This window comes from Neodiprion virginianus, chromosome 5 (assembly GCF_021901495.1).
Source record: "Neodiprion virginianus isolate iyNeoVirg1 chromosome 5, iyNeoVirg1.1, whole genome shotgun sequence".
NCBI classification, from domain to species: Eukaryota; Metazoa; Arthropoda; class Insecta; order Hymenoptera; family Diprionidae; genus Neodiprion; species Neodiprion virginianus.
This window is the reverse complement of record NC_060881.1, coordinates 16,913,234-16,940,452: the sequence shown is the minus strand read 5'-3', so window position 1 is coordinate 16,940,452 and position 27,219 is coordinate 16,913,234. Positions and strand designations below refer to the sequence as shown.

The following is a 27,219-nucleotide window of genomic DNA, read 5'->3' as shown; positions in this document are numbered from 1 at the left end:
TGTTCGTTTTTACTTGCTGTGAGTATATTCTCTCTGATCGCTGTTTTCATAACCTAAAAATTCACAATCGGCATAAGTACTCTTCATGCTTACATCGTGTTCCTGTTCGTTTGTATTAAAATCGGGAAGAACGATTAAATAGAGTCTAATATTTTGCTCGTTGAATATCTTTTGACTCAATTCGTTATGAAACAGGGTCCAAAATTAGTCCAATACAAAATTTTAGATACAGTCGAATCCTTGGCAGCGAATCCGCCAAGCGACCGAGAATTCAGAAGAGGAACGATGGATTAGATTAGATAACAAGACAGCGTATGAATGCGATGTGTTTATAGAATTCTGTGGTTTATTAGAACTTGATTATATCTGAATATTAATTCACTCGTTAGTTCCCTACCTAAAATCCTTTGATATGTACTTCTCTTTTTCAATTGAGTAGTGCATGCAAAGGAATTTGAATTTTTACAATAACCACGTAACTGTGATTCAACTACACCACGTATTCTACACAGTTTTATGCTACAGTTAACGATAATATATCCAGAAAGCATGTTGCTTTCAAGTTTAGAAGACCACTGCAGCTATTTTATTTGTTTCAAGGAATTTTCGAACACGTAATTATCATCTGGTGTTTTTTTTTTTTTTATCGAGTACTGATTGCCTAATTCTTATTCCGATGGAAATTGCCGAGAGCAAATATACCAAAATTGGAATAAATGCAAACTTCTAATTCGATTACTCATTCGGATTCCAGACGGATTTACGTTTTATTATGAAGTAAATTAGTCGTTGATAATAACTCAATTTTGTCCAAAGCGCAATTCTACAATGTATGAAGACACTACAGGCTATCACTTTGTCATCGTTACTAAATTAGGTTGACAATGAGATATCGATGACCTGCATCTGGCCTCGTGTTATCTACCCTGATGTGAAAAATGTTCAAACACACTTGATCCTCCTCGACGATTCAATTCGATTTCGATTAAACATCTCCCGTTGGATAAGTAGGCCGAAGTGTTCAACCGATAAGTGATAATCAAGACCATTCAGCGTAAATCTTGACCCGTCGGCCTCGCCGCTACTGTGCAGATATCGCACTCCTACGTCACCCATAGTCCATGGGCAAAAAGAGACCATTACACGTACTATGAGAGATAGCGATCGTTAATACAGCCTGGGCGGATGGACAAACGGATGGACGGATGGGTGCGACCGTAAACGGCAGAATGCAGATGCAGAATGCGATTCGAGCGAGGCACGGCTGTGGGACGAGTGGCGGGGACCAACTGGTACTGTTTGTTTATTTCTCCCGGAGCTCGAGTGGTTGTGGGTAATAAGAAACTGCGCGAGGCGAGTCGGCCGGGAAATGATAATCCAAACAAAAGAGATAGATTCCTGGCTAGCGATTCCTTTATTTGTCCAGCCGGTCATAACGTTTCTCCTTTAACACTCGTGTAGGTAGGCAATGCTCAGCCTCGGGGTCGCAACACTGTCTCCGCGTATATCTACATGACCATAAGCGCGTAGAAACATGCGCAGAAAGAATTCTTTCCCCATGCGCAAAGACGCGAGCAGCGCTCGCTGATATCGGGACGCGTTGGCTTGGCTGACTAGCCTGCGCGCACAGTTGCGCACGCAACGCTGCGCATAGAAACTTGCTACTTGGGCTTACGGAGTCGCGGAATGTCGGCGAAAATACGCAAAAATTTGTAACTTGTCGACTAGCGACCTCTTCTACCGTTGAGAAATATTTGGTTTGTTGCAAGTCACTAGAAAGTTGTAGCAAATTTCGTTCCGAAACGGTTAACCTCTTTCAGTCACAATGGGATGCTCGCCGTTCCACCTCAAAAATTTCCATGTTCTAGCCTTATCACAGTTTATTTACAACTTCAGATGGTTTTTCTTACTTTGTATAACCCCCAAAACCCGCGAATAACATGTTTTGGCTTCAATCATCGTATTTTGATAGTTTTTTAGATTTTACGTCCGCTACCTTGGATTTAGAAACCGCCAATTCCGATTTCAGATTCGCGATCAGCGATCCCAAATTAGCAAGAATCAGGCGAAAATATTGAATTGAAAAATGTGCGACTAATGTGGTTAAGCATTGTTTGTATCACATGAAAACGTGATGCGAATAGTTAACTATTCATTTGTCTAACTACGTTTTTTTTTGTTTACCTCAACGTTTTATCTGTTGGTTTAGTTAATTACATTTTTTTTAGTCAAGTGGGGCCTTAACGTTCAATTTATTGTTGCACCAACATGAAAGTATTACAATATTGACAGCAAAGTATAGTATCGCATACTCGGGTTGCAGCTACAGAATATATTTTTATTTTGTATCCTTGACTGCATTTTTCGATTAGAGTAAAAATAAAAATAGTCAAGGACTACATGGTAACATCATAAACATTTTTCACGAACTCGTCCGCTATTTTACTTGAATTCCAAAGAATTTTTCCAACTTGGTAAGTTTGTAGCAGTCGCTTAAAATATTTTGTGTCATCTGGTTCAGGTTTTCAAATTTGGCTTATTGCCTCTGATGATGGATGAAATGTTTAGGAATGTTACAATGAGAGAAAAAAAAAACAAAAAATATCAGGTAGTAAAAATTATCGTTTCAATAAATTTTCTGTCATGATTGGAACGGTCTTACAAAGTTGATTCTTCTTTACGTCAACATTTTGAGGTAAGACATGCACATTTGGAAACTTGTCCTAACGGTTTCGAAGGATTTGCTACCGCGCACTTCTTCGTAGTCTAATGAATCAGACGTGATCACTTTCGACCCAATGTTTTATTCAGTCGTAGATAACAGTACAAAATTTTTGTGTGTAGTCAACAAAACGATAAACCTTGCAGTAAAAAAATAACAAAACAATTTGCAGTCTTTATAAACCGAATTTGAAAAAATTATGGACAACGAAAAGCTCAAGTGTGCATGTGCACAGTGTGTAGTGGACTTCTGTGAAACATGAAAAACTTTATATATTTCGGACTAAGAAAAAGTGTTTTGCCATTTATTCATTGTTTATCGTTTTTTTAAGCTTATCGTTTTGTTGACTTCACACAAGAACTTTGTAATTTGTACTACACACTCGTGAAGCTGTCCACAGTTGACATAAAGCACCACGTATAAAAGAAAAAATTTTTCTTTCACGAGAGTGATTTCATATATTGCGTTTAGCTGCAAGATTCATAAATTTTTTTGGCACGTGTATAGATTCCGTAGAAAAGGGTTCGGAACAAAAATGATTTGGGGTTTGCAATGAAAGTTTAAAAAAGTGGGTCAGATAACACGGGAAAATGAACCCTGTTAACAAAAGATATAATGAATTCACAATTTGACACCTGGGCCGTTACTTGTTGACATGAAATATTGGAATTTTATTCTTTACCTTTACCGCGATTCAAAAAATTCGTGCCAGTCTGATTGAAACTAATTTTGCGCTTCGCAATAAACATGCGTTATTGATTCTTTCCGCAATTCCTTCTGACGTTGAGTTATTAGATCAAGTCTCAGGTGTGTGTTGCTAGTGTTAAAATTCGCGTGATTTATCCAATGTAAAATAATTTTGTATTCTTGCACCGCCGTCCAGGCGCTAAATTATTGGCATTTAGTCTTAAAATCAAACACTTACATCAATGCACGATTTTATTAATTTTTTCTTCCAGTATCGAAATTGCGGATTTATTTGGATATTTAATTACAACTCGGTGCCTGTGTGCAATAAAAAAATTGCAGAAGCGTGCGTAGACGAAACAATTACATGAATTTTATTACACACCTGGACGATAAATCATTTAGGTAAAAAAAAAAATGTATAGACGCCAGTTATAATGATGAAGTCATTATTGCGAGATGTTAAGTACAAAAACTGTTGAACACTGATTTGCGAATCTTTATTATTAGTAAAGTTGGAATTGGCGTCTTTAGTACATAAATTCTGAAATTCAATTAATAACGCTACGTTAACAAATTAAATCCAAATGCTCTTGAACATATTTCTTTATTACTGACTTCACGTAGATGGGCTGCTCGATAAAATCTGAAATTAATCGCTCATGATGGATAATTGCGACCAAATAAAACCGTAAATCAAATTTGGTCCGCTGTTAGGCCGTTTGCTTCACTTTATCCAATCATAAAGGCAATTATGTCCAATAAATTATTCTTTCATCGTCGTCACGAATCTTATTTCCGGATAGATTAGCATGTAATAATTTAATCTGTAACTTTTCCACTCACATTTCCATCTGATCCTATCCAACAATCTGGACAGAATTAGTTATCGATTTTATCGCCTTCGCCTGACAAACATTTTCATCGAATTTATCGAGCTCCGCAAAATTGTTCTGCTGTATCAATTATTCCTGTACGTTTTTTTAACTTGGAGTGAAAGTTGCAAAATTCGTTTGAAAGAACCCTTCCTATACAATCATATCGAATGTAAGAAATATTTAAACTTATCCCAGCAGTATCGGATGCTTAGTTCACGTTAGCCTCGTACGATTTAGCCGTTCAAGACAGTTAACTGCGCTGAATTAGCTGAAAGTTAGCTGGCTAAAACAATTAGCCGGTCAAAGTTAGCTAATCAGCTAATTCTAACCGGCTAAACCTAAAAATATACAAAATAAACCAGCAAATGAATTTTTCATCTTTCAGATTCGAACTTGAAACTGGAATAAATTTTATTATATTCACTTTACCGAATTATTGTCATTCAATTGTCCGGGGTGCCTGAAAGGTTGATCAATTAATAATAATCAGCTAAGCTAAGAATAAAAATTAACGTCCGTCATATCGCGATACTTGTCTAGGTTTTCAATTTTTCAAAGTCACTTACTAAGCTCCGCATATTCTCGAATAATTTGATACGTATTATTTCCAAATTGTAGTCAGTATATTATTCACTAACATTAAAATTGTATTCGCTGAAAAATTTCTTCAATTGTAAATAAAAATCGTCTATTTATGTAATATTTTAGTTATAAATTCGTATCCGAAAGGTAAAAAATTAATTTGTTTGTTGATTTTATACTTTCTTATGTTTGGTCAATTAAAATGTTCTGATTAAATATTTCTGGTCGGTTAAGCCGGTTAACCGATTAACTATTTTGGTCGGCTAATTATTTTAGCCAGCCAAGTAATAACTTTCAGCTAATTAGCCGAGTTAAGCGTCTTGACCAGTGAACCCGGCTAAATCGTACAGCAGTAGTTCATGTAGCAACATTTTTTCCGCACATATCTTTGATATACCAATTTATTTATTTATTTACGTAGATTGCTAATGCGTCTTTTGTCATTACTGACCACGTGTTTCGGCGTGAGTAATAAATACTTGCCAATTTCATTCTCTCTCTCTCTCTCTCTCTCTCTCTCTCTCTCTCTCTCTCTCTCTCTCTCTCTCTCTCTCTCTCTCTCTCTCTCTCTCTCTCTCTCTCTCTCTCTCTCTCTCTCTCTCTCTCTTATCCACTTATAATGTGATTATGCTAATGGTGCGACCCCGTCGTATTCTGATGCAGCCCTGCAAGATTACTATCAATAATAGTAATTGAAGTAGCAGCTCATCCATCTTTCTTAGTAGCTTAAGGGGAGACTCCGATGAAATTTCGATAATATCGAGTTTTTCGTTTTTGAAATGGCTAAGAAAGATGTGATTAAAAATTCCAACAAAATGATCCGTGCATCAAACATCGAATCCAGTGTTAGGTCATATCGAAAATTAGTAATGTCAAGCCCGTCGATGAATGATTGTAATTAAAATTTTCCCCAGTTTTCAACTGAAAAACAGTCCAATTTTCGATACAGAAAATCAATTATCGTAAGCTTATACGCACACTTTTTTCTGCATGTGTATCAAATATAGAATTTTGCAAAGGTGAGATACCTCTAAACAGCTCCAGTATCGCATCCCGTCATTTTTTTTCAGTTACTGTAAAAGCTCAAAACTGTAACGATGAAACGTTGAACTTTTTTCAGTTTTAAATCAGAAATCTGTAATTGACTTTCAGATGAAATGAGGTCAGACACTTTGCCTCAACATTGGAAAACCAATAAAATAAAAATAACTCTGAAATCAAAAAACCGATCAGCTTTGCCTACACGGAAAAAAAAATTCAGCTCGTGGAACTAAATATTAGATAGTTACTTGTAAACAGTTCGTCGAACTAAACGTTCTGTTATTGGAAGAGCACTGCATGGTTCGTATAACTGACTGTTAGTCAGCCGTCATAGCTGTACGTTGTTCAGCTCTCTCAGCTAAACAGCTTCGTTCGAAGAGCTAGACCAGAATTTTTCGGCTCCGCTCACAGCGCTTATTATTAAATAGTACAATTATATTGCTATTAGTATTATTTTTCATCATTATTATCATTATTTATTCAGTGTCATTTACATATTTGAATGGACTATTTAAACAATTATCTATCAACTGTATTTAAATCATACTCATGAAATTTGAAGGTTATGAAATATGTCAACGCACCAGAGCACAGCGCAACTTACAGCTCTTAGAGCAAAACCATTCAGCTGTGAGAGCTGAACAACTTGCAGCTATCAGAGCTGACTAATATATAGTTGCTGTAACTACAAGATAGACCGTAGAGTGCGTATAGTTACTGGAGCTGTAGAATACAGCTCGCCGAACAGAATTTTTTTTTCCGTGTAGGATGGAATCAGAGTGAATTTTGAATATTTCGCGAACCATTACCGATTCACGATTTCCAGCGCACGAATAAAGTTGATCTCGCGATTAGTGTAGTCGGAAAAGCACGGATAAGTATCGCATTTATCTACCTTGTATTGTACGTAGACACAAGCGGTAAAGAAAGCCCCGAGACACCCGCAATCCCCGATGGATTTCAAGTGCTAAATTGAGTTCGTTCGAGTTTTATTCCCTGCTTCACAGGGTTGTTATTGCCGCGAACTACGCGGGCGGCGTTCTATTGCCAATTTGTATACGCTTTTCAAGACGAATCGGAATCCGCGGAAACTGCACCCCCTTACATGTATTATACAGATATATTACGACTTGAGAACGGTTGCAACATGAGAGCGTATGCTTCGAAATCGTCGATCGAACGATGAAACCGAGGCTCAAGAGTTTTTCGAATGTCGGTGAGTCAGGGATCACTAATTTTTTTCATCGTATTCACGCATTCGTAATCTGCGAAGACTTTTCGCGACGTGGAAGAAACAGAATTACAGTGAAATTGTAAACCACAGCCTGAAATAAAATGGTTAAAATTTGATGGATTACTTCGATTTCATTCAGCGATGAATAACTTTGTTGGGAAAACGATTTACGGTGTTGCTTCGTGGTTTCGAGAATATATTGTTCGTTATTTTGGCGAGAAAACTTGTTCTTCAATGTCCAACTGATTGAAAGACACTGTTTTTATCGCGTTGCAGGTGTCGATGAATATTCAATTTTTCAATATTGCACGGATATTCATTTGGTTAAAAAACGGCGATGTTAAATTTCATGTTGAGAAAAAAAATCTGTTACGGTTAATTTATGAAAACGAGGTTTTCTAACAAAATATAATCCATCGTCGAGGAAAATCGAATGATTCTACTCTATTTTTACGTGTTTTGATGCGTTCTAAAACGAAAAGTCGATATCTTAGATCTTTGTAACAATTGCAATATAAATAATATTTATTTGATTATTATAAAAATGATTCTTAGCCAACGAATTAATAAAATTGATAAACTTTCGATAGTTAACCGTGATCCGTGATCTTATGTTTAATGAAATTTAATTTAAGGGTGAGAAATATTAAAATGGCCTCATCTTACATTCACTTTTAAGTACTTGACAAACGATGAAGAAATAAGCTACCGCATTACTGATAAGCGTTCGTGATTCCGCGAAAGATTTTTCATCAAGTCAGACTGCAAACAAGGAGCGTGCAATTTACTTTTGGATTTTACCAGTCTGACCGGATATTTCTTGAGCGGTTCTTCATCGCAGCAAAATTACTTCCCGCAGCACACGTACGAAAACAATTTCACTCGAACTGTGTCGAATTTTTTGAAATTCAATAAACTTTCGCGTATTTGATGTACAGTTTCGCAAATTGTTATTTAATTCAACGTAATATCTTGTTCACCGGTTTTATGTAACACTAATAGATCAGTTTCTAGTTTCAGAAGTATGACTTATTAACTGTTGAATTGAAAAAAATTTTCGAATCAGATTATTTTGAGGAAAAATTCAGTTTTTTTTTTTTTATATTGAAAAAGCTGGTCTCTGTACATTTTCTGTAATCAATCGAAAAACTCGGATTACACTGAACAAATTTTCACTTCAGATTGAACGAAGAGATTTGTAAAGAATATTTGGATGTACGAAGTGAATCAAAAAATTTATATCCGGTCACCTTGATCATATGATTTTTTTTTATACCAAACGCGCAGAGTATCCTTCCGATCAAAAAGAAACATTCTTATTCACGAAATACGTTCGATAATCTGAATTAAACGGTAACAGAAAATTTCTCAATTGAAAAGTCAATGTATCAATTCCGTTATTGGAACACATTCCGAAATTATTCACGAATTCAAGTATTTTAGTATTTTTTCTATCTAATAGATGTTTTTTTTTTTTCAATCTAAGGTGTCATCAATTTCTTCTGCAATATACTAATAACTGATGTTAGAAATTTTGAAACTGTGTAGAGTGACACAAAATTCGAATAGTATTGTGAAAGTCTCCGAAATCCGTTCAAACAAGATTCCGAGTCGCGATAAAAAGTATTAAGATCTTGATTCCACAATCAGAATAGCTAAGACGTATTAGAAAAACCGATAAATATAATGGAATAAAAACTGGCAGATTAATCGCGTTCTCATGTTCCCGATACCGTTAAATTATAATGTCACAATTTTGACAGCCTTAACCCTTACATTTGAATTATTTTTACGTATGAAAGGTCTCAGTCACAACCTTATTTATTATATTATTTATTATAAAAAAAAAAAAATCGTACATACTTCGCGCATCCGGAAAAGCTTTTCTAAAATCTCTGATTACAGCTGAAAAACCTGTGTTCCATTCAATTATTACTATTTCACATTATCGTTACGTACATTCTAGAGGTTTCAAATTGCCAACGGCTATTTTTGACGAGTGATTCATCAGAAGTGTAAAAATTGAATACTACGTCTGCAAAAAATGAAAGTTTCCAAGCTTACTCAATCGCACAATTTTGATTTCAGTTTCTTGCAAAATGAATATCACAGCTAATATCTATCGATCGGCCACATTCCGTAAAAACATTAAAATCGAACCAGCATCACCGGATTCTTATTACTTTGGCCGTTGCAAGTGTAAAACCTCATCTGAAATTGTTGAAATCTGAACCGTGTGCTCCAATTTTCTCTGACTCGGTGCTACTCGTACGTTGTTTCGTTAGTGTTCACATCCACTGGCCCGAATGACGTTGCTGAAGATTTATAAAATGATCATTTCTCTTCAATAAAATTTCTTTCCGTCGACGCGACCCATTTGTTCTGAACAAGAATCTTCCAACGCTCTATCAATAAATAACCGATCATTTTTCCGCAGCTCCTGAAGGAGGCTGTTGCAGCGAGAGACGAGCAGCTCAACGAACTCAAGGCGCTCTTCGATCATCTCCAGGAGCACCGGAATCTACGAGAATACGAAAGAACCGGCAACACTCGTCGGTGAGTAGAACCAAATAAAGGACAGTGAATTTGGGCGGTCCGCAGTGTCGCGATCCCCGATAAATCGTGATCAAAATCGTAGTTGTGTAAGTGGGATACACGTGCCCGATGTCGCCGAGATTTTCTCCGACTGCGAATCTCCTTGGAGATTTCCTCCAGGAGTACCAGCAGCAGCAGCAGCGGCGGCGGAAACCCGCAAGAAGAAGCCAAGAAGGAGAATCAATCGAAGCGATTGAAAATTGATTAGGAAGACGCGACCGCGTTTCCGTCTGTGTCTGATGTAGACTTCTCTCCCTGAACATCTGTGTGACTATCTGTGTTTCTCTGCCTACCTTTTTTCACCGAGGATAGACTGCCTCGTTCGAGGATTTCAGACGAGGGAAGCCCGACTCGGCTGGTAACTTAATTTCTCGTATTGCCTATAGCTTTTGTGCCAGCGACTCTCTCCTTGAACTCTATTTACCGATCGGTACAAATCGCACGTTAAACATGTCGGTTGATCGGTAGCCGATGTTCTCACATGTGGCACGCATGCGTACTGTGTGTTTCGCACATTGTCGACTATTCTCTGTAATTGTCATGCTTCTATTTGTCGAAATTTCAAAACGCAAAATGCGTATTGTGGTAAGGAAGTGTTGATCGTTTCTTGACGTTTATTCGCCCGGATAAATGTTTGAACACTTCTGCTAAGCAGAACAAAAAAGATCATCTTGAGGAGCCTGTTTTGTCATTCAATTCTATGCGGTGTCTCGATTCTATCTTGCAACGATCGATCAAATCCATCGTAGAACCTCAGCGGTTTGTACGTAATGGAAGTCGGTATGCGTATCATTGTCATCTTGCAGATGTCTTTTCAAATGACAATCAATTATATTTACAATCATTATCAGTATAGCGTATTGGTGGAAGAAAATAAACAATCGTCATATCTTGCACGTTTACGTGCATAGCGATCGTACACACCTTAGAATTGTAACGAATAATTAAGATTGTTGGTATGATTGAACATATGTTCAAAGTGATCATGCAATTACTTCCGTTGCCCGATGCTTAAATTACTTTTCGTTTTTTTTTTTTTTTTTTTTTTTTTTTTTTTTTTTTTTTTTTTTTTTTTTTTTTTTTTGGGGGGGGGGGGGGATACGTATCATTTCTTAACGACATATTGTAAAAGACGATGGTCTTAAAATTCACCAAAATAAGCCGGTATATTTTAGTAGTCGCCTCAGAAATTCAGTATGACATGGTATTAGATTGGCATAAGAAACTATTGGACTGAAATAAAATGGTGTCAGATTGGCATCAGGTGATATTAGAACCACATTAGACATTGTTCGATTGACATCGGATAGTGTGAGGTTGATATCAGATAATTTAAGACCGACATCGGAAAAATATTGATATCACATTGACATCAAATAGTGTTGTAGTGAAATCAATTAGCGTTGACTTGACATTGAATAACTGAAGACTGATATCACATAGTGTCAGATTGGCCTTGGCTAATCTTGGAATGACATCGGGTTGACATCAAATAACGTCAGATTGACATCAGAGAGTGTTGAATCGACGCGAGATGCCGTCGTATGGATATCGGGCAGCGTTAGATTGACACGTGGTATTTTTCTCACAGTGTATAACCCTTGTACATCCAATGACAAGTGTCAAGCTTCTTCACAGTTCGAACAAAGTATAAATTTCATAAGATGCAACTTGCGGTCCATAAATGTACACATCACTCGCCGGGCGATTAATTTTCCGTCTAATACTGGCATATAATGATAATAATAACGATGGTTATCAGCCAGCCAGTGTTCACAAGGCGTGTAATATCCGTATGCCGTTAATTTGTAACTACCCATGGGTATATTATTTACAGCCGCAGCGTAAAATGCAATAATTATGCGTACGGTGCAGGTTACGGTTAGTTCAGGCTCTATCACCCTTTAGTTTAAGGATATAATAATTGCCAATTGGATCGAGCGTCCTTCCCCATCGCTCCGCGAACAAACCCCGCGAATACTCGCGCGTGTAAGTATGTATTCGTAGACATACCTTGTAGCGTATTAGTAGGTGCTTAAGCTCCGCAGATTAGTGATCAACGGGGATAACCGGCCACGCAATTTGTGCGGCATATGGTCGCTGGCCGAGCTACCAGCTATATTTAACGTCTACAAGTTGCCGTGTCTGCGTCTGGGAATTGGCGTGCACCGTGCGTCTAATCTTATTGCTACGGATGCGAAAGCGTGGAGAATTTTAAGCCTTTGCTAAACTCGAAAACTAGGGCCATGCCAAATTGGCTAACTTGTGAATTGCCGCACCACTTTTCAGGCTTCAGCTGTCGATCCGTTTCCATGAAAACACTTTGGTTTGTGATCCGTTGTCCGTGTTGGCGACGAAGTATAATATCGAATTTGACATTTTTGGAGACGGTTTGAACGGCAGTCTGACTTTGGTGGAATTTTTAAAGTTGTTCTTACAGATGTGCAGATGCGTTCTGCGTGATTCTGAATCTGGGATTGATGCTGCGGAATTAGAAATGGCCGGTGGAAAATCGTCAGCGTTTTTAACGAAATTACGATACGTTACGGTTTTTTGATTCGAGTTGCCGTACTATATCTATGGGTTCTGGATCACAAATATTTTATACCGGATTCAGAATCGTCGATAAACAAAACCTGCAAATTTACCAAAAAATAAGCTGAAATATACGACGAACGAAATTGAATTATCAACGCGATGTTCGTGTCAGAAACAATCGTGTCTTTCTTTTCAAAATTACTTTTTACGTTGCGTTTGGAGATATCCCAACAGATTGATTTATTCAAATTTTCTAACAGAATGTTATTTTGTAGATCTAATCTTCGTATTTCTGTGCAACTCCACTCTGCAGAGATGCTTCGATGCTGAATTTATATTTATTAAAACTTTGGTAGTTAGAACATTATGTTCTGTACAAACGATTATGTTCAATGTTTCATGTAATATATATTTTACAGAATCGCTCTGTCTAGGATGTCAATTTCGTAGATCTACCATTTTTAGAACAAAATTGACGTCCAATAAATATAGGCACACCTACTCATGGTTCATTCTTTTTAATAACCTTACTCTGTAAAACAGATTTCTGTAAAACCGGTCAATTCTCAATATTTTTTGTAGAATTACTTTGTGTAGGATTTTCATTTCCAGAATAAAAATTCTTGTGAAAAGCTCCTTCAAGATATTCTCCGAGGGACCTTCAGTCTGTAGAACACTTTTCTCTAGAATCAGAGGCTTCGTAATGTTTTCTGTAGAATAATTTTGTGTAAAAATTGTTTAATTCCGTACAACTGGCGCATGTAAAACAAAATTTCCGTAGAAAAGCTCGTTTTGAATATTCTCCTCAGGCCTTTATATATGTGGAGAAAAACTTCTTGCAGAACCGGAGGCTTTACAATATCTTCTGTAGAATTGGTTTATGTAAAATGTTCACTTCCGTGGTAGCAGAAGCCTGACAACGTTTTCGGTAGAATTAATTTGAGTAGAATATTCAATTCTGCAGACCTGACGTACGCGCAATAAAATTCCAACAGAAAATAAAGCTCATCAAAACAAATTGAGCTTGTTTTAATTTATGTTCTGTCGAATCAAAAAATTCAATGGTTGAAACAGGTAATGCAATTTGACGTTACACAAATCTTTTGCATTTACTGAACATCAGAGTTATTCTAGCACACCAAATAAATGTATTCTACGAATGATGTCATTTATAATTCCGTTGATTCCAAATTTTGTGAGACTTACCAAATATTTAATGGGTCAAACTCCGAAAAATTATTATTGTACATGTAGAAGTATAAATTGAACACGTGCCACTAGTTTTTGCTTACTTATAATCAATATCAATTTCCATGACTCGAAACTTGGTATTGTACTCTTCCTTCAGTTATAATAGGTCTGACGACAAGTTTGTCTTACGTTATCCGCATCTGACTTCCTGGCTGACTATTCGGTTTTGTAACCATCTGAAGCTACTTCCGTTGCGAGAAAGTTCACCGCCTAATGGCCGTTTATAGTACTAGTCAACTGATCGTGAGGTTTACAATGAATATATTCTCCACTTGTTTCAAAGCATCAAGTGTTTCTTTCACTTCGTAATCAAATTAGTGCAATTGTTTCAACCAGTTACGCAAAAGAAGCTCCGGTTGAATCAACAAAGTATGGCATTCGGTCGACGTGATTTGTTTGTTGGCTAGATTCACGTACTTATTTTATTTGAAGTACCCAATTGTTTCTGTCAACAAACATGCGACTTGGCGGAACAGTAAATGAACTTCAAATGAAATGATAAATATTTGACTCAATTTCAGAAACAGATGGAAAGGTTCACTCGAATCAATACTTCGTTCGATCGCGACAAGAAAAGCTTGCGTTGGTCAAGGAAATCGCTTGACTAAATCATTTTGACAAACTGACTCGAAGTCCTCGTATTCGGAACAGACAAGGGATAGTAGATTGAAGCGAATGGGTTTCAACAAAATCTATTTTATTAGATCACCAATTTCCTTCACTCCATGCGGAAGCCACGAGTTAGTCCCTCTTGATAAAATTGAACTCGGATCACATGCAGTGTCTAGTCGGTGAAAACAATTTCCAAAGGTACGAGGCGAAAATTTATCCCCCGGCAAACGGGAGTTACAAAGTTCGATGTGACTGGTACAGTGTGAGCGGATAAGTGGATAACGATATCGAGTACTCGAATATCCGTGCAAGCCTCAAGGTTGTGGCAACTTACCGTCCGCAGTAATAACGTCGGTATTAAACCCGGCGAACGGGCGCAGAAACCGGTAGCAAAAAAATTCTATTTAATTATCGGTAATTATGCGCGCACTTAGACAGGTAATTGGGATTTATGATCATCGCGATAATCCGCAAGAGGTGCAGAGCCTCTCGAGTCGATGCGATGCGCGGGTGCCCGGTTGTTTAATTGTTATTTACGCCACCGGATCACGCCATCGCGCCGTGGGCGGCTAACCGAGCCGAGCTTGCGGCTTGCGGCTTGCGGCTTGCGGCTTCGGGATGGATTTATTCAGCTAATTTGCGACAATTATCACTGACGCACCGACACGCACTCCCCCGAATTACAGCCGCGTGCACGTATATCCGGCTGTGCGCGCAATCTCACTCTCGCTTTCACTCTCGCTCGAAATCGAACGAGCACAAAACTTTTCTCTCTTGTTTCTGCCTCCGACTATCGCGAATCTCCGCAATTGTTATGCGGGAAACCCCGGGTGATTTATTTGTTTGGGTTGCACGCCTACATCGCCAGCTTATACGTTTATTATACACGCAGTGCATAAGTTGTCAGACGTTGCGCTAATCGCGAAGGAGAGGGGAGGAAACAGGGATGTTTATAGAGCGAATGAAAGGGGCTATCCGGTTGAGAAAGTAAGCAAATTTAGGGAATTTATATCCCCGCGACCAATCGATCGATTCGACTGGGATTTGTTTTCTTCAAAAGTACGCGAATTGGGCGTCGTTTGCAAATTTTTTTTTTTTTCTTTTTGTCTTCATCAAAATCAATTTATACGAAGCATTGTTATCGACAGTAGTGTCAATTATTTTACTCCGTGACGTGTTTTGCAAACGTATCACAAAAACGGCTCAATTGATTTACTTTAAATTTGGATGCAGCATTGTTGAATGGTTTATATTCTTCACCGACACCGGAATTTTTCTTAAAATAAAATGGCGATTATTCGAAAGTGAAATTTGAATAACGATACGTTTGAATCTATTAACAAAGAAAAAATCTGCCGGTTACTAAAGTGATAAAATACCTGAAATAACTCGGATCGATATGAAAATGAAAACCAGTACTTCGTTACATTTCCTAAACGAACATTTGTGATATTTATTGATTTGAGCGTCTACAAATATCGAAACTGTAGAAACGGTGCATCGAAAAACGTTGTAGCATGTATAGAATATTCCTGAAAAATACATGAAAAATCATTTTATCAAAGACAAGTGAGTTTTACGACTCGAAAATTTGAGGAAATCTTTCATTCGATCTGATAAAGAAATATGACGTACAATAACATTGAATGCTGAGTTTGATGTTAGTTTCGTAAAACGCAATGACGTATTGCAATATTGTTATTTCAAGTTGTTCTCAATTCTCCGTTACAGAAATTCAATTGACTCGCCCCAGTTGCATAAATTCGTTTCAAAATGACTCGATTTTACGTGCAACGCGACTGGCGTTCTTCAAAAAAGAAAAATCGTAGTCATTTAAGTGACACGTTTCGAGCATGAATGATTACCACATTTTTCTTCTTTCGGATCTGACTGCAGTAGGTATAAATCTAGGAATGGCGTCCTCGTCTTTTTCTCACGCTGTCGCATATCCATCGGTTATCGGAAAAGCGTCAACTGTAAAATTTCGAATTACGATAGATAAAACGCGTTGCACCTGCTCTTCTCGTCATACACGGCGCTCCGCGTTCCTGCAGCGCAACCCTTCGCGTTCCTCGGGATCAGGATCGTAAAACTCCTCGGCGTGTAGGATCCTCCGGGCAAGGGAGGCGCTCCTGGCCGGTAACCAGTTTCTCCCTGTTTCCCCGTCCTGATGGAATGAAAAAATCCAACCCGCATCCCGCGCCTTGATCCGGCTAGCTTTGACCAACCGGACACTGGCCCAACTATCATTTCCCACGACCCACCCGCGTCTCTACTACAGACGATTCGTGGCCATCTGCGCGGCCTCGACTAAGCTGGAAATTTTTAGAGGAAGTTTGGAAGATTATAACATTCGTGAACTACGAGTATTTCTTCGGAAATACGAAAAACGAAAGTGTGACTAGAATTGTAAAGAAAGGCTTACATATCTATTCTTTATTTCAAATCGTTTGTAAATATAATAGATTCGTTCGATGTCTCTCCATGCGTGATGGTTCGCTTCGTTTAAAAAACTGTTTCGTACAAATTGACTTGACTTGTTTTTTTTTTTAGTTGTGAATTAAATACTGCAATTTCTTTTATCGTAATCGAAATCGGTACAATGGTGGAAAATTAAATATTGAACGGTGCCAACGTGATGAAAATAAAGTGTATCGTCATAGTCTTGGGCTCAGTAATATTATAATGACTTCATCAAAAGTACAGTAATCGAGATACCGAAAATGAATGTTCCAAAAAGATGGAAACTTCCATCTTGAAATCTGTTATTGACAACATCCCTCATGTCTAATAGTAACAAATTTGAGCAAATTCGAATGATACAAGCCAAGATTTCAACAATTTGAGAAAATCTTTTATGGTTGGAACGTTGAAAACGACTAAACTCTAGTGTTTTTGGTCCGATTCTTAATTTTTTACCTCGTTTCACAAGTCGTTTGAAAAACACAAAAAATCTCATTCTACAGTACACTTGTAACGTGAAACTGTAAATGTTCACGAAAATCTTACGTAAATACATATTCATCCACTCTAGGAATAGCTAGTTTGAATACTTTTTCGGGTTCATCTCTAGAGATTTTCATGGTCAACGAAATAATCCCACAAACATTACAATCGGATCTCAAAAACACCAGATTTCTATCTATTTAACATTGTAACAATGAATCCTTTTCTCAAATTCTTGATATACTCGTTCGTGCTATTCGAATTTTCTCGGATTGATTTTCACCACATACTAGGAATGCTGTTTCATTCGCGTCCACCATAATTGACGCGATTGACATTTCCGGACATTTTGTTGACCAGTATTTTCCCGCTTTCCAACTATTGATTCAGACTGTGGGACCCATTCATCCTCCACCGCTGGTGCGGGTTGAACAAGTGAGTAAAGTTTATCCGGATTGAGGATATAAGGCGAAAGGGGTGGAGGATGATCGTTTGTTGTTTTTCAGTATCATTTAGTAAAGAGCTTTAGCCTGTGCGGACCGGCGGTATTTTCTGTGTCTCTCCTCGAGTCCCCGTATCGCGTTCTAGGATATAACTTCCTATTACCAATCGGAATCCGGCTGGCAAAGAAAAGGTGCATTAGGAGATTGTGTTCGACAGTTGTTTACGACTAGCTCGCTCTAACTTTTACCAATCCCTTCCTCAGCGCTGGTTCGAATTTTCTCCCTTCTCGTCTTCCGTCCCGGTTCTCTTTGCCAGCCCGAAAGCCGGATGCCGATGCCTCTTTATCGCGCAGACTGGAAACTCTCCCCGACACGATCCTTATACTCGCCTCCTTCCACTCCGATTCGTTTCGGTATTTACGCTTGTGTACGCCTCCGTTGCTCTGAACCACGACAAACTAGCAACCCTTTCAGTAATCTCGCTAGACTCTCGCGCATTCCGTTTTTGCCTACACCTTGTCGACACAGTCAGGAGTTGTCGCCAACTTTGTACGCGCGGATTCTTTATACTCGGGACAACGTGACTACTCAGTTTTTTTTCCCCGCTAAAAAACGTCGATCATAACTACCGCCGATCACCATTACGGTACAGTCGAATTAGATTTCAACGAATCTTTGTCCCCCTCTTGAATGTTCAATATCGTCGCATTTCTTGACCCAAGAACTTCTGGGGGTTGCAAAAGTTTCGCGTGAAATCTCTTTTAACGTTCGTCCAATTATTTGTGCAGACAAAAAATGTCTCAAAGATTTCAAATGGAAATAATCGACTGTGATGAAAAAATTTTCCATTGAATTCTACAGAAACTGGTTTCTTGAAAATTAAGTATTCTTCGTGAATTGTAGGAAAATTATTTTATGAGAATAGAGCATTGCAATTTTGCACCAATACTGATGAAGTTTAGAAAATTATCGGCGTTGAATTCTATCACATATGTGATTTCTTATGTAGACAAATTATCAGAATCAATTAATTTTGCGAAATTAGGTTTCTTCCATCGTAGACACATAATTGGAGCCAGTGATGATGATTTCGATCAGACCATTATTTTCTCTAAAATCCCTTGCTACTAATTTGTATTCTAACGTCCAATTGGAACGCTACGGATTCATTAAATGAATTCTGTATCATCCGGGTTGTTATATTTTTAGTATAAACAAAACCTTGCTCTCACTTATAAATGATACTTCTCTTCTTCAAGCCTATTCAAGACTTTTCTAGCAAAATCATACAGTTCACATATATTTATACGAAAAGTGGACTTATGGCTAACTATAGATTGCACTAGAACCTAACCTCAAAATCCTCGAAAATTCATGTAATTTGACGCACCGGATAAAGTCTACGTCAAATAGAAAAAGAGCTATGAATCACGTGCCCTGTAAAGTTTTTAATTACTTTCTATCGCTCATATAGTTCGTGTTGAAATTAGTCTTGTGTTTAAATAATACGGAAAACCGTTACTGACAATGGATCTCGTAGGGATAAAGATTAGAAGTATTTTTTTCCGAACCATTCTCAGCCGCTTCTATGATATTGAATAGATATTCTGATCGATGACTCTCCTTGACCTGACCCGAATAATTTTCCATTCACAAAAAGCGGGGAGAAACTAGAAACGAGTGATAAAACTTGTTTTGTGGAGGCGTGCTTTTATTACTTAGTTGGTTCGAAAGGAAATAAATTCTATCCGAGCACACTTGAAGATTTCTCCAACCAAGGAGTCAATATTTTTCAGTTGATAAAATCAACTCAACTGATAGGCTGATGAAACAAAATCAATCACTCGAAGATCCCAATAATATATACGAAAAAATCACGACATGTAGAACTTGTGTCGTAGCGATGTAACTTTCAACATACATTATCATATAAGGAGGAGCTTCTCTCGTTACGGCATAACGAGTTTTCAATAGAATTTACTAGCAAACGAAGTCTTTCAAATTAATGGAACATTGACATGAACGTGTTTTCATTGAAATTAACCAACAATTTTTTTCGCTGATAATTTTTGCTTCAACTACACCAATGGTATGAGATCTCTTTAATATATTCTGGGCATGAGGTTATGTGCCCGATTACCGAGTCTTAACTATATTTGATACAATTTTTGCGTGAAGCATCGGTTCGATGTAAAATTTAGGCGATATGATCGTTTGGATGTTGGAAAATATGGCCGGGCATCTAGGACCGATAAGTCATCATATGAATTACCAATTGAATAATTTGAAAAATATAACCTCAAAGCTCGTCTCGCAGTGAAATAAATAGATTCAAAATCTGTGCGATATTTATTCAGTCTTAGCTGACCAGAGCTCTATTCCTGACAATAGCATCAAAATTTTACAAAAAATTCCAAACCGATTTACAGTATTAATAAAGGAAAAAAAAGTCTACTCTCAAATCGGCCGTCCGATTTCGTGTTCAAAACACCTGGAGAGATGCGCATCACGAGTTGAATTTTCGGCGCCTGGAGGCTGACAGCCCGGGTTACGCTGGTGCGAGGCGGTGTAGTATTGACATAACGGGCAGGCTGAGCGTTGTTCTGTGTTTCCGGAGCAAACGGGTTGTCTAACTACTTGGTGCAACTCAATTTGAACTTCGGTGCCTTGGGGGTATGAAAACAGGGCGCTAGGCTACCGCGATCAGCGAGGCGTGTGATGGCCGTTCGTTCGGTAGGCGCGCAGAGATCTCTCTGCATGCTTAAACACATTACACCAGCTATTAACCTATGCATGCGTGTATTACTCGGTAGGTATTTACGCTAGGTACCCCCGACTTCCTTAATACGCCTGTCGCGTGATGTGCGGTAACGCATTTACCCTGCTCTACCCACGCTTCCGGCACCGATTTATTCTCGCAAAATGTATAATTACGCAGGCTTGCAGTGATGCTATAACATGTGCGGCTTGAACTATTATACGCTTAAGAAGGGTGTTCCATTTTTGTCCGTTAAAATGAGAATTTTTTTGCAATTCAAAACAGAATGAAACGGCGCAATCATTGATTTCCAAATTTTCAGCGTTTGTTTATTGATATTTTAGACGTTGGATAAACAAGATTGTCGATTCTTTTTATGGAAAATTCCGCGTATTGACCCTCCTCGTCCGTGATCCCGCGGGTCCGCTGGTCTGTAGGATATCTTCACTGCTGGTACTTTGAAAAAACACCAAATGGCATTTTAGTTCGTACCATCGTCAGATGAACTAGCAAAAAAATGTTTTTTTTCTACGTAATGTTCGCTTGTCAATCTCAAAAGATCGATATTGCACAATGGCTATGGAGGGTCAGCAGGTAAAAATTTTCGTAAAAATAATTGACAATTTTGTGTTGAACACCTAAAATATCAATTAACGATGAAGTACGGTGAAAATTTGGTAATAATTTATTGCTCAGGTTCCTTTTTTTTTAAATTACAAAAAAACTCATTTCAACAGACAAAATGGGAAACCCTTCTGAAGGATACGGTATTTTACATACAGGTGGATCGGATAAGCGTTGAAACCAACGACCAAAACTCGCGATCTTTGAAACTCATCTAGTTCCTAATAAATGAAAAAGTCCCCGCGACACTAAGAAAAATTAAAAATTCCTCTTTCATTATATTGGTATCGTTGAATATTCTATTTCACAACATTGCACCGGCATTCAATCTGTTTCGTTATTATAAAACCAGTTCAACGCTCCGGAGTAACCATGAGTTTTACGTACTCGTCCGATCACTTTTCAATTCCAAACAGGATTTGCTCAGATCGAGTGAGAAGTAACACTCTGTGACTCTAGTTGAGCCCTCAACAACATTTTCAAAACTATCTGCAAATTGTGAAATTATTGAAATTAATTTGCGCTGAACAAGAATCAGGAATAAAATGTCTCATTACTCTTATTGATAAATTAATTATTTACCAATAAAACTGTCCAAATCAGAGTAACGCATAAACAACGCGATACGTTGGTTGACCATTAATGGTAATAGAGTGCAGAGCATGCAACGTTGAGAGTCGAATACTTTTCGGTGGAATGCTCTCGTCTGAATAACACTCTACTGAACAATGAAACGATCAGGATTCTAGCTTTCAGTACTGGTGTAAATTTCATTAAGTCGAACGAATAAGCGTAACGAGTTGAACCTGCTCAAAGTCTCCTTTTACAGCCTGCCGTAATCTCAATCTCACTTTTAATTTTAACCACAGCAGGAAGTCCTTCTTCCTAGAACGTAGAAGCAACGCCTCATAGCTGTGGTATACATATAACTCAGAAGTGAACAGAAGCGTTCGTCTGAATCTTTCATTAAAGGCACACCCACATCTGAACTTGAACAATAAAGCGAAGCATCGAAAGAGTTTCCGGGAATGATGGCGTACGGGTCGTTGACTCTCTTACACGGTATAAGAGCTCGCGGGTATCCCTGATACTGCGGAAAAGCACTGAGGAGTGAAATTCGAACCGCGGAGAATCGAAACATAGCGCTAACTTTGCATGCGCGATCATTCCGCACGCGTAATTTATAACCTGCCGTTCATCAAGCGCACGGAATACCAGAGGTAAAAATAGGTATAACTATGAGCAGAGTGCTTCCCGGAAGTATGATGGGTGTGTCGCGAATTCGTGGCGAATGGTCTTGGTGTCACTGCAGATCCATGTCTATCTTAATAGAAATCACAAATTGCACTCCTCCAACTGAAACCAATGAATAAAATCGAAACTGACTTGTACGGAGTCGAAAAACTTCACACATGGTAAGGAAATCTTCGGTGTAGAGTTTTATAATGTCACACTGTTAAAACGTTAGTATAACACTGATGTCAATCTAATACTAATTGATGCCAAATTTCTAAATCGACCAGACAAATTCTGCTATAACAGTCCAAGCTAGTCAATTTTTACACCACATTTTTCACAATGCATCTTATCTTATCTGATCACGGTTTTCAGTCAACACGTTACAGTAAAACAGACGTGAAATATAATATCATGTTCAGATTATTGATTAGTGTACTGTTTGAAGAGTAGTGCACTTTCGCCAATTATATCCCAAAGAACGTCGTGATCAAGACCGGAACAAGTTGTCAAAATGCATATCGTTTGTAAATTAAAGAAACTGAAAAGTCGCGCCTGCATATATACGACAAAAAAGTTCATTGACCTCATGAAAGAAGAACAACAGAGTTTCAGGATTGTTTGATTTGTCATATCTCATCTGCAGCTACAAGAGAAAACCGAACGAACATGGCCTGAGTGAAGTTTTATTCAACTGTGTAGTTCCGGTTTCATCCGAATCACACCACAAATTGCAATAGATGAACTCCAAATGCTAGCCTTATAAACAATGTTCAAATGCAAAGCTAATTCACGTGTCTCACAATTAAAATATTCTTCGTTTCATTAAAAGTTATATGCTGCGTTTCAATGGTAATGGAAGTCCACCAATCCCTGGTAGAAAATCGACATTATCAGACATGATACACTGAGAAAAATTTCATTCGTTATACTAACTAGAAAAATTGAGTAAAACAGGAATCGTTAAAAAAAAACTGTTTGAATATTGTTGGAATTACGAAAAACGAGGTATACGTTGCCATTTTGCACTATCGTCGATCCTTTTTTGGCAATTGCAACGCAAAATCAGTTTCTTCGGTTTACTATACTTTTTTAGTAAAATAAGGCTTTAACATCAACTTATTGTTGCACAAACATTAAATTTTCACAACAGTTGCAAGAAAATATAGCAACAGTGATCGTAATGAGAAAGAATAGTAACGGATACCAGACTTTCTGGTAACAGCTAGAAAACTAATTTACATTTTCTACCTAAAACTATATCTTTCGATTGTGGTAAAACATGAGAATAGTCAAGGATCGAGCGGTAACCGGAACTAAAAAATTCTCTCAGTGTATGTTCGTGCAATTCATAGCACCAACGATTCCAAATTAATATTCATTTCCGTGCCTGTGGATATTTGTCATATGCCAGTACTTACGACCTACAAAGTACCCAACTTACTAAATTCTTGGGTAATCGGATCTTCGATGTCTACTCCAACGTGCGAAGGTGTCGAAGGGTTTCGGAAATACAGACTGTTCGAGGTCCCGGATCCCTTTGTGAGGGCGAAAATAACGTACCCACGTACGACGTCCGATTACCCAGTTGCACCGGAGGCAGAATAAGCGAGGAGATATAACGATTGTTGCACAACCAACTGCAGGTGTGCGAGCTCGTAACTACTTGCGCCTACAATAAGTACGCTTCCTCGGGCCGTGTGAAACCCCTTCCTCCTATTTACATATCCCACCCGGACCCGAGGAAAACAAAAAAATATCGTCTCGTCATCGTTCTCGGTACTCATTCGATCGGCCCTGCAGCTGTCCTTAGTCCGGACAGCCTAACCTTCGAACCAATTTCCCCCCCGTTCTGAGCGTGGCTTCGATGTCGCATCGGCCCTTGTGAGATTAATAAATGTATTACCTGGCTAATAACACTGACGGCAGACGGTTGCGCGGACTAAAAGTGTGGCTCAGTTTCATCACCTTCGATATCGAGGATTGTCTGGAACGTTTTTGTGACTATGTGGCCTTTTGTTCGCGCTGAATATTGACCGTGAACACCACCGATCAGCATTCCAAAATCGATTCAAATACTGATTATCGTTAGACGAGCACGGATGTTCTTAATATTGAAACATTTTGTGAGTAATGTAAATATGTCCTTGAACGGCATTTATTTCGAATAATTGTCAAGTTCAATGGTTCGTTACCAAGTATTAACCACTCTTAGAATCTCTGGTCTGGATAGGAATTTTGCGTCAGACTTCTGCAAGTGGTGGTATTATTGTCAAGCCTGAAACAGGTTTAGGAACAGTCCGATGAGTGGCCTGGTAACGAGTTGAAACCAAGCGATGTATCTATCTCTTTATAAAAGATTAATGAGTTTTTTTGAAATCGTCCCAATAATAGAAAACCACATTCTACTAAATTTGATTACCGAAACCAATACAGTTTTATAAATATTAAAATTATTTGCAGTCTTGTCGTTGTAAGTCCGTGTATTAATTTTACCATGCCAACACTTGGTGTACCCTAAAACTGATACAAGGTCAAATAAATGTCAAAATACAAGGTCCCTTCCGATGCAATTTGTATTTTGATCGCTAAGGGATTCGCTGTCCGGATGAATGAATTTCGATAGACGCTCGGTTATTTGCCCCGGAAAGCACGCCATTTAAGAGAGTGGAAACTGGTGTCGTATTGTCGGTATTTCATGAGAGGGTTCGAATACGTAGGTATCTGTTCGAAGATCTGTGAATTGATCAAGAAAGCTATGAAGCGTCGCTTACACGCGGGTATGTAAATATACGCTCGTAAAGCGAAACAGCAGAACTGTAAAACGCGCTGCGAAATTTACCGGCTATGCCTTTTATACGGCCCTGCGTGTATACACGAAATGGTACACAGCTTGTACACCCGTTCACACTATCGGTGCACACGTGTCTTCACCGGAGTTCCTCGTCTATTCAATTGAGCGCCGAGAGCCTCGAATAGCGCAGGATTGTTTGTCTCGTGACCATCTGGCATAGGATGTAAGATTTATTTCTCGAAAGAGCTGGCAATGTGGAAGGAGACGGGATGGTAATTACGACAACGCGATTTCCGTACCACTGTCATAACCCTATACATGGTCCTTCACGAGCGAGGGTTTGGCCCCGTTGCGACTTGTCATGAAGTACGTTGTCAACCCTCGATGACCGATTGTCTTCTACAGTTTAATGTAGGAAGAAAAGTTGAATGATATCAATTTTGAAAGTAAATATCCAGGTAGAACACTATTGACTGATCATCGAGTAATCGCTAACGGGAATCACGCTGATGAATGTACCAAGTCCAATCACTTTTTGTTTTGTAATGTGTCAGTGGGGATTACGTTCGTGCACCTAATGTTGACCTAACTTCAATTTGCCGCTAATCATTTTCTACTACCGTTCCAGTCATTGGAAATAAGCTTTTTTGGACAATTCACCGTGTGCCAAGTCGAGGCGGTTGAATGATTTTCAGTCTTCTGGCAAGAGCGCTACTTGAAATGATACCATCAGAGTTTCAGTTCCTCAATTTTAATGGAAATGGTTGATTGATTAACCTTACTTGTCATTATTAAATCAATTCTGTTTCGTCTTCGAGGTGGATTTGAAGCTCCGAAGTTTGTAAGTTCATGTCATCGGATTAGATTTTTTGTTCAGCCGTGATAAAAGGATAAAGGATGGTTGTAAATGCTATTAAGGCTTCGAGTATACCGAAGCTTTACGAAAACTTCTCTTCTGGTCTGAATAACTGTAATTCAAATTGGAAGTGTCCAAGACAATAGTTGAATATTTGAACACTATAAAAGCTGTTATCCAATTTCGAGATAATAACATTCATTTAGACACAAACCAGAAAATTATGCGATGACAAGTTTGAAGTGCGACACGCTACAGTTATCGTGATATACAACAGTACATATTCAAGTTCTTCGTTCACCATTCGATCACAGTATAACAGTCATGAATTATCTTTCTCTGAACGGCGCGTTTCCAATTTGACTGCACGGAAACCCTTTCATACGGGGCTGTCTCTTTTTCAATCAACAAATTGATACGACATCACAGCGCTCTCTCCGTTAATGATGACGTTAGTCGGACTCGTAGGAACGATAAAGATTGCTCTCGATGTAAAATTAATGTCGGAAATCGTGCTCCACCATTTCACTGTCCATCCAAAATCTGGACAGTGCCCATCTTGGTCGGTTTTTTCCATCCGGTTAATCGAAAACGATAAAGGCTAACATTGAACGCGCATTAGCACGTCCCGTCCTCTCATTGTGTACACCATACATGTCGTGTCCACGTGTATAATTAACCAGCTGGACCACTCTCTTCACCCTGCCGGAGTGAATGTACACCCGCTCAGGGTGACGGTTCACCTTTTACACAGTTGGATGGTTGCCTGTGGCGCTGGATCAATATGCACGGAGCGCTAATTGCCCTTGGGTTGATAATCGCGGACTACACAATGCGGTAATGCGATGGTCCAAACATTGCGACGCGTGAAGTGAAAATGCAAGGCGACACTGCACGGAGAAATGAAAATTTTCAAAGAAACTCCAAATGCATTATCATCTGCCACAATCGCAGGTATAAACTATCGTGACGGGTACTGTGACATATTGTAGCTGTAACTTCACTAGTGTTACTGAACATTCTGCGCACTACTTTCTACAATTTTTTAGGAGAGAAATGGATGCAAAGGTAACGTGATTGGATTGGTTCAGGTACCTGCTATCCAAGTACATGTGAAGTTAGACTGTTTTTTGTGCGACTGTGACGTCGTAGCAATGCGACGCAGTCCATTCTGTCACGATATTTCAACATTGCTGGATCGTAAATTTGACATGAAATCGTGTTTATGCAAGCATTACTCCAGGTTATTGTACAGCAGTTTCAAGATGAGATATTCTGTGCAGCAAAATACTGCTTCGTACATATGCGTCGTACCATGTTATGATTTTAACCCGATATCACCAATTCACCGGGCTATCTCATTTCTAAGAAACATAAATGGCGAAGGCTGATAATCCCACATGGAAAGAAGTTTCTGACGAT

The 27,219-nt window shown here is 38.5% G+C and overlaps 1 protein-coding gene across 1 annotated transcript in view; it reads left to right on the top strand.

Moving 5' to 3' along the window:
- Positions 1-27,219, top strand: part of LOC124304325 (UPF0489 protein C5orf22 homolog) — an 808,682-nt gene that overhangs the window by 584,363 nt on the left and 197,100 nt on the right. Inside the window, exon 6 of the mRNA XM_046762367.1 lies at positions 9,582-9,700. Within this exon, the coding sequence (XP_046618323.1) occupies positions 9,582-9,700 (119 nt within the window). The remainder of the gene's footprint in view (positions 1-9,581; positions 9,701-27,219) is intronic.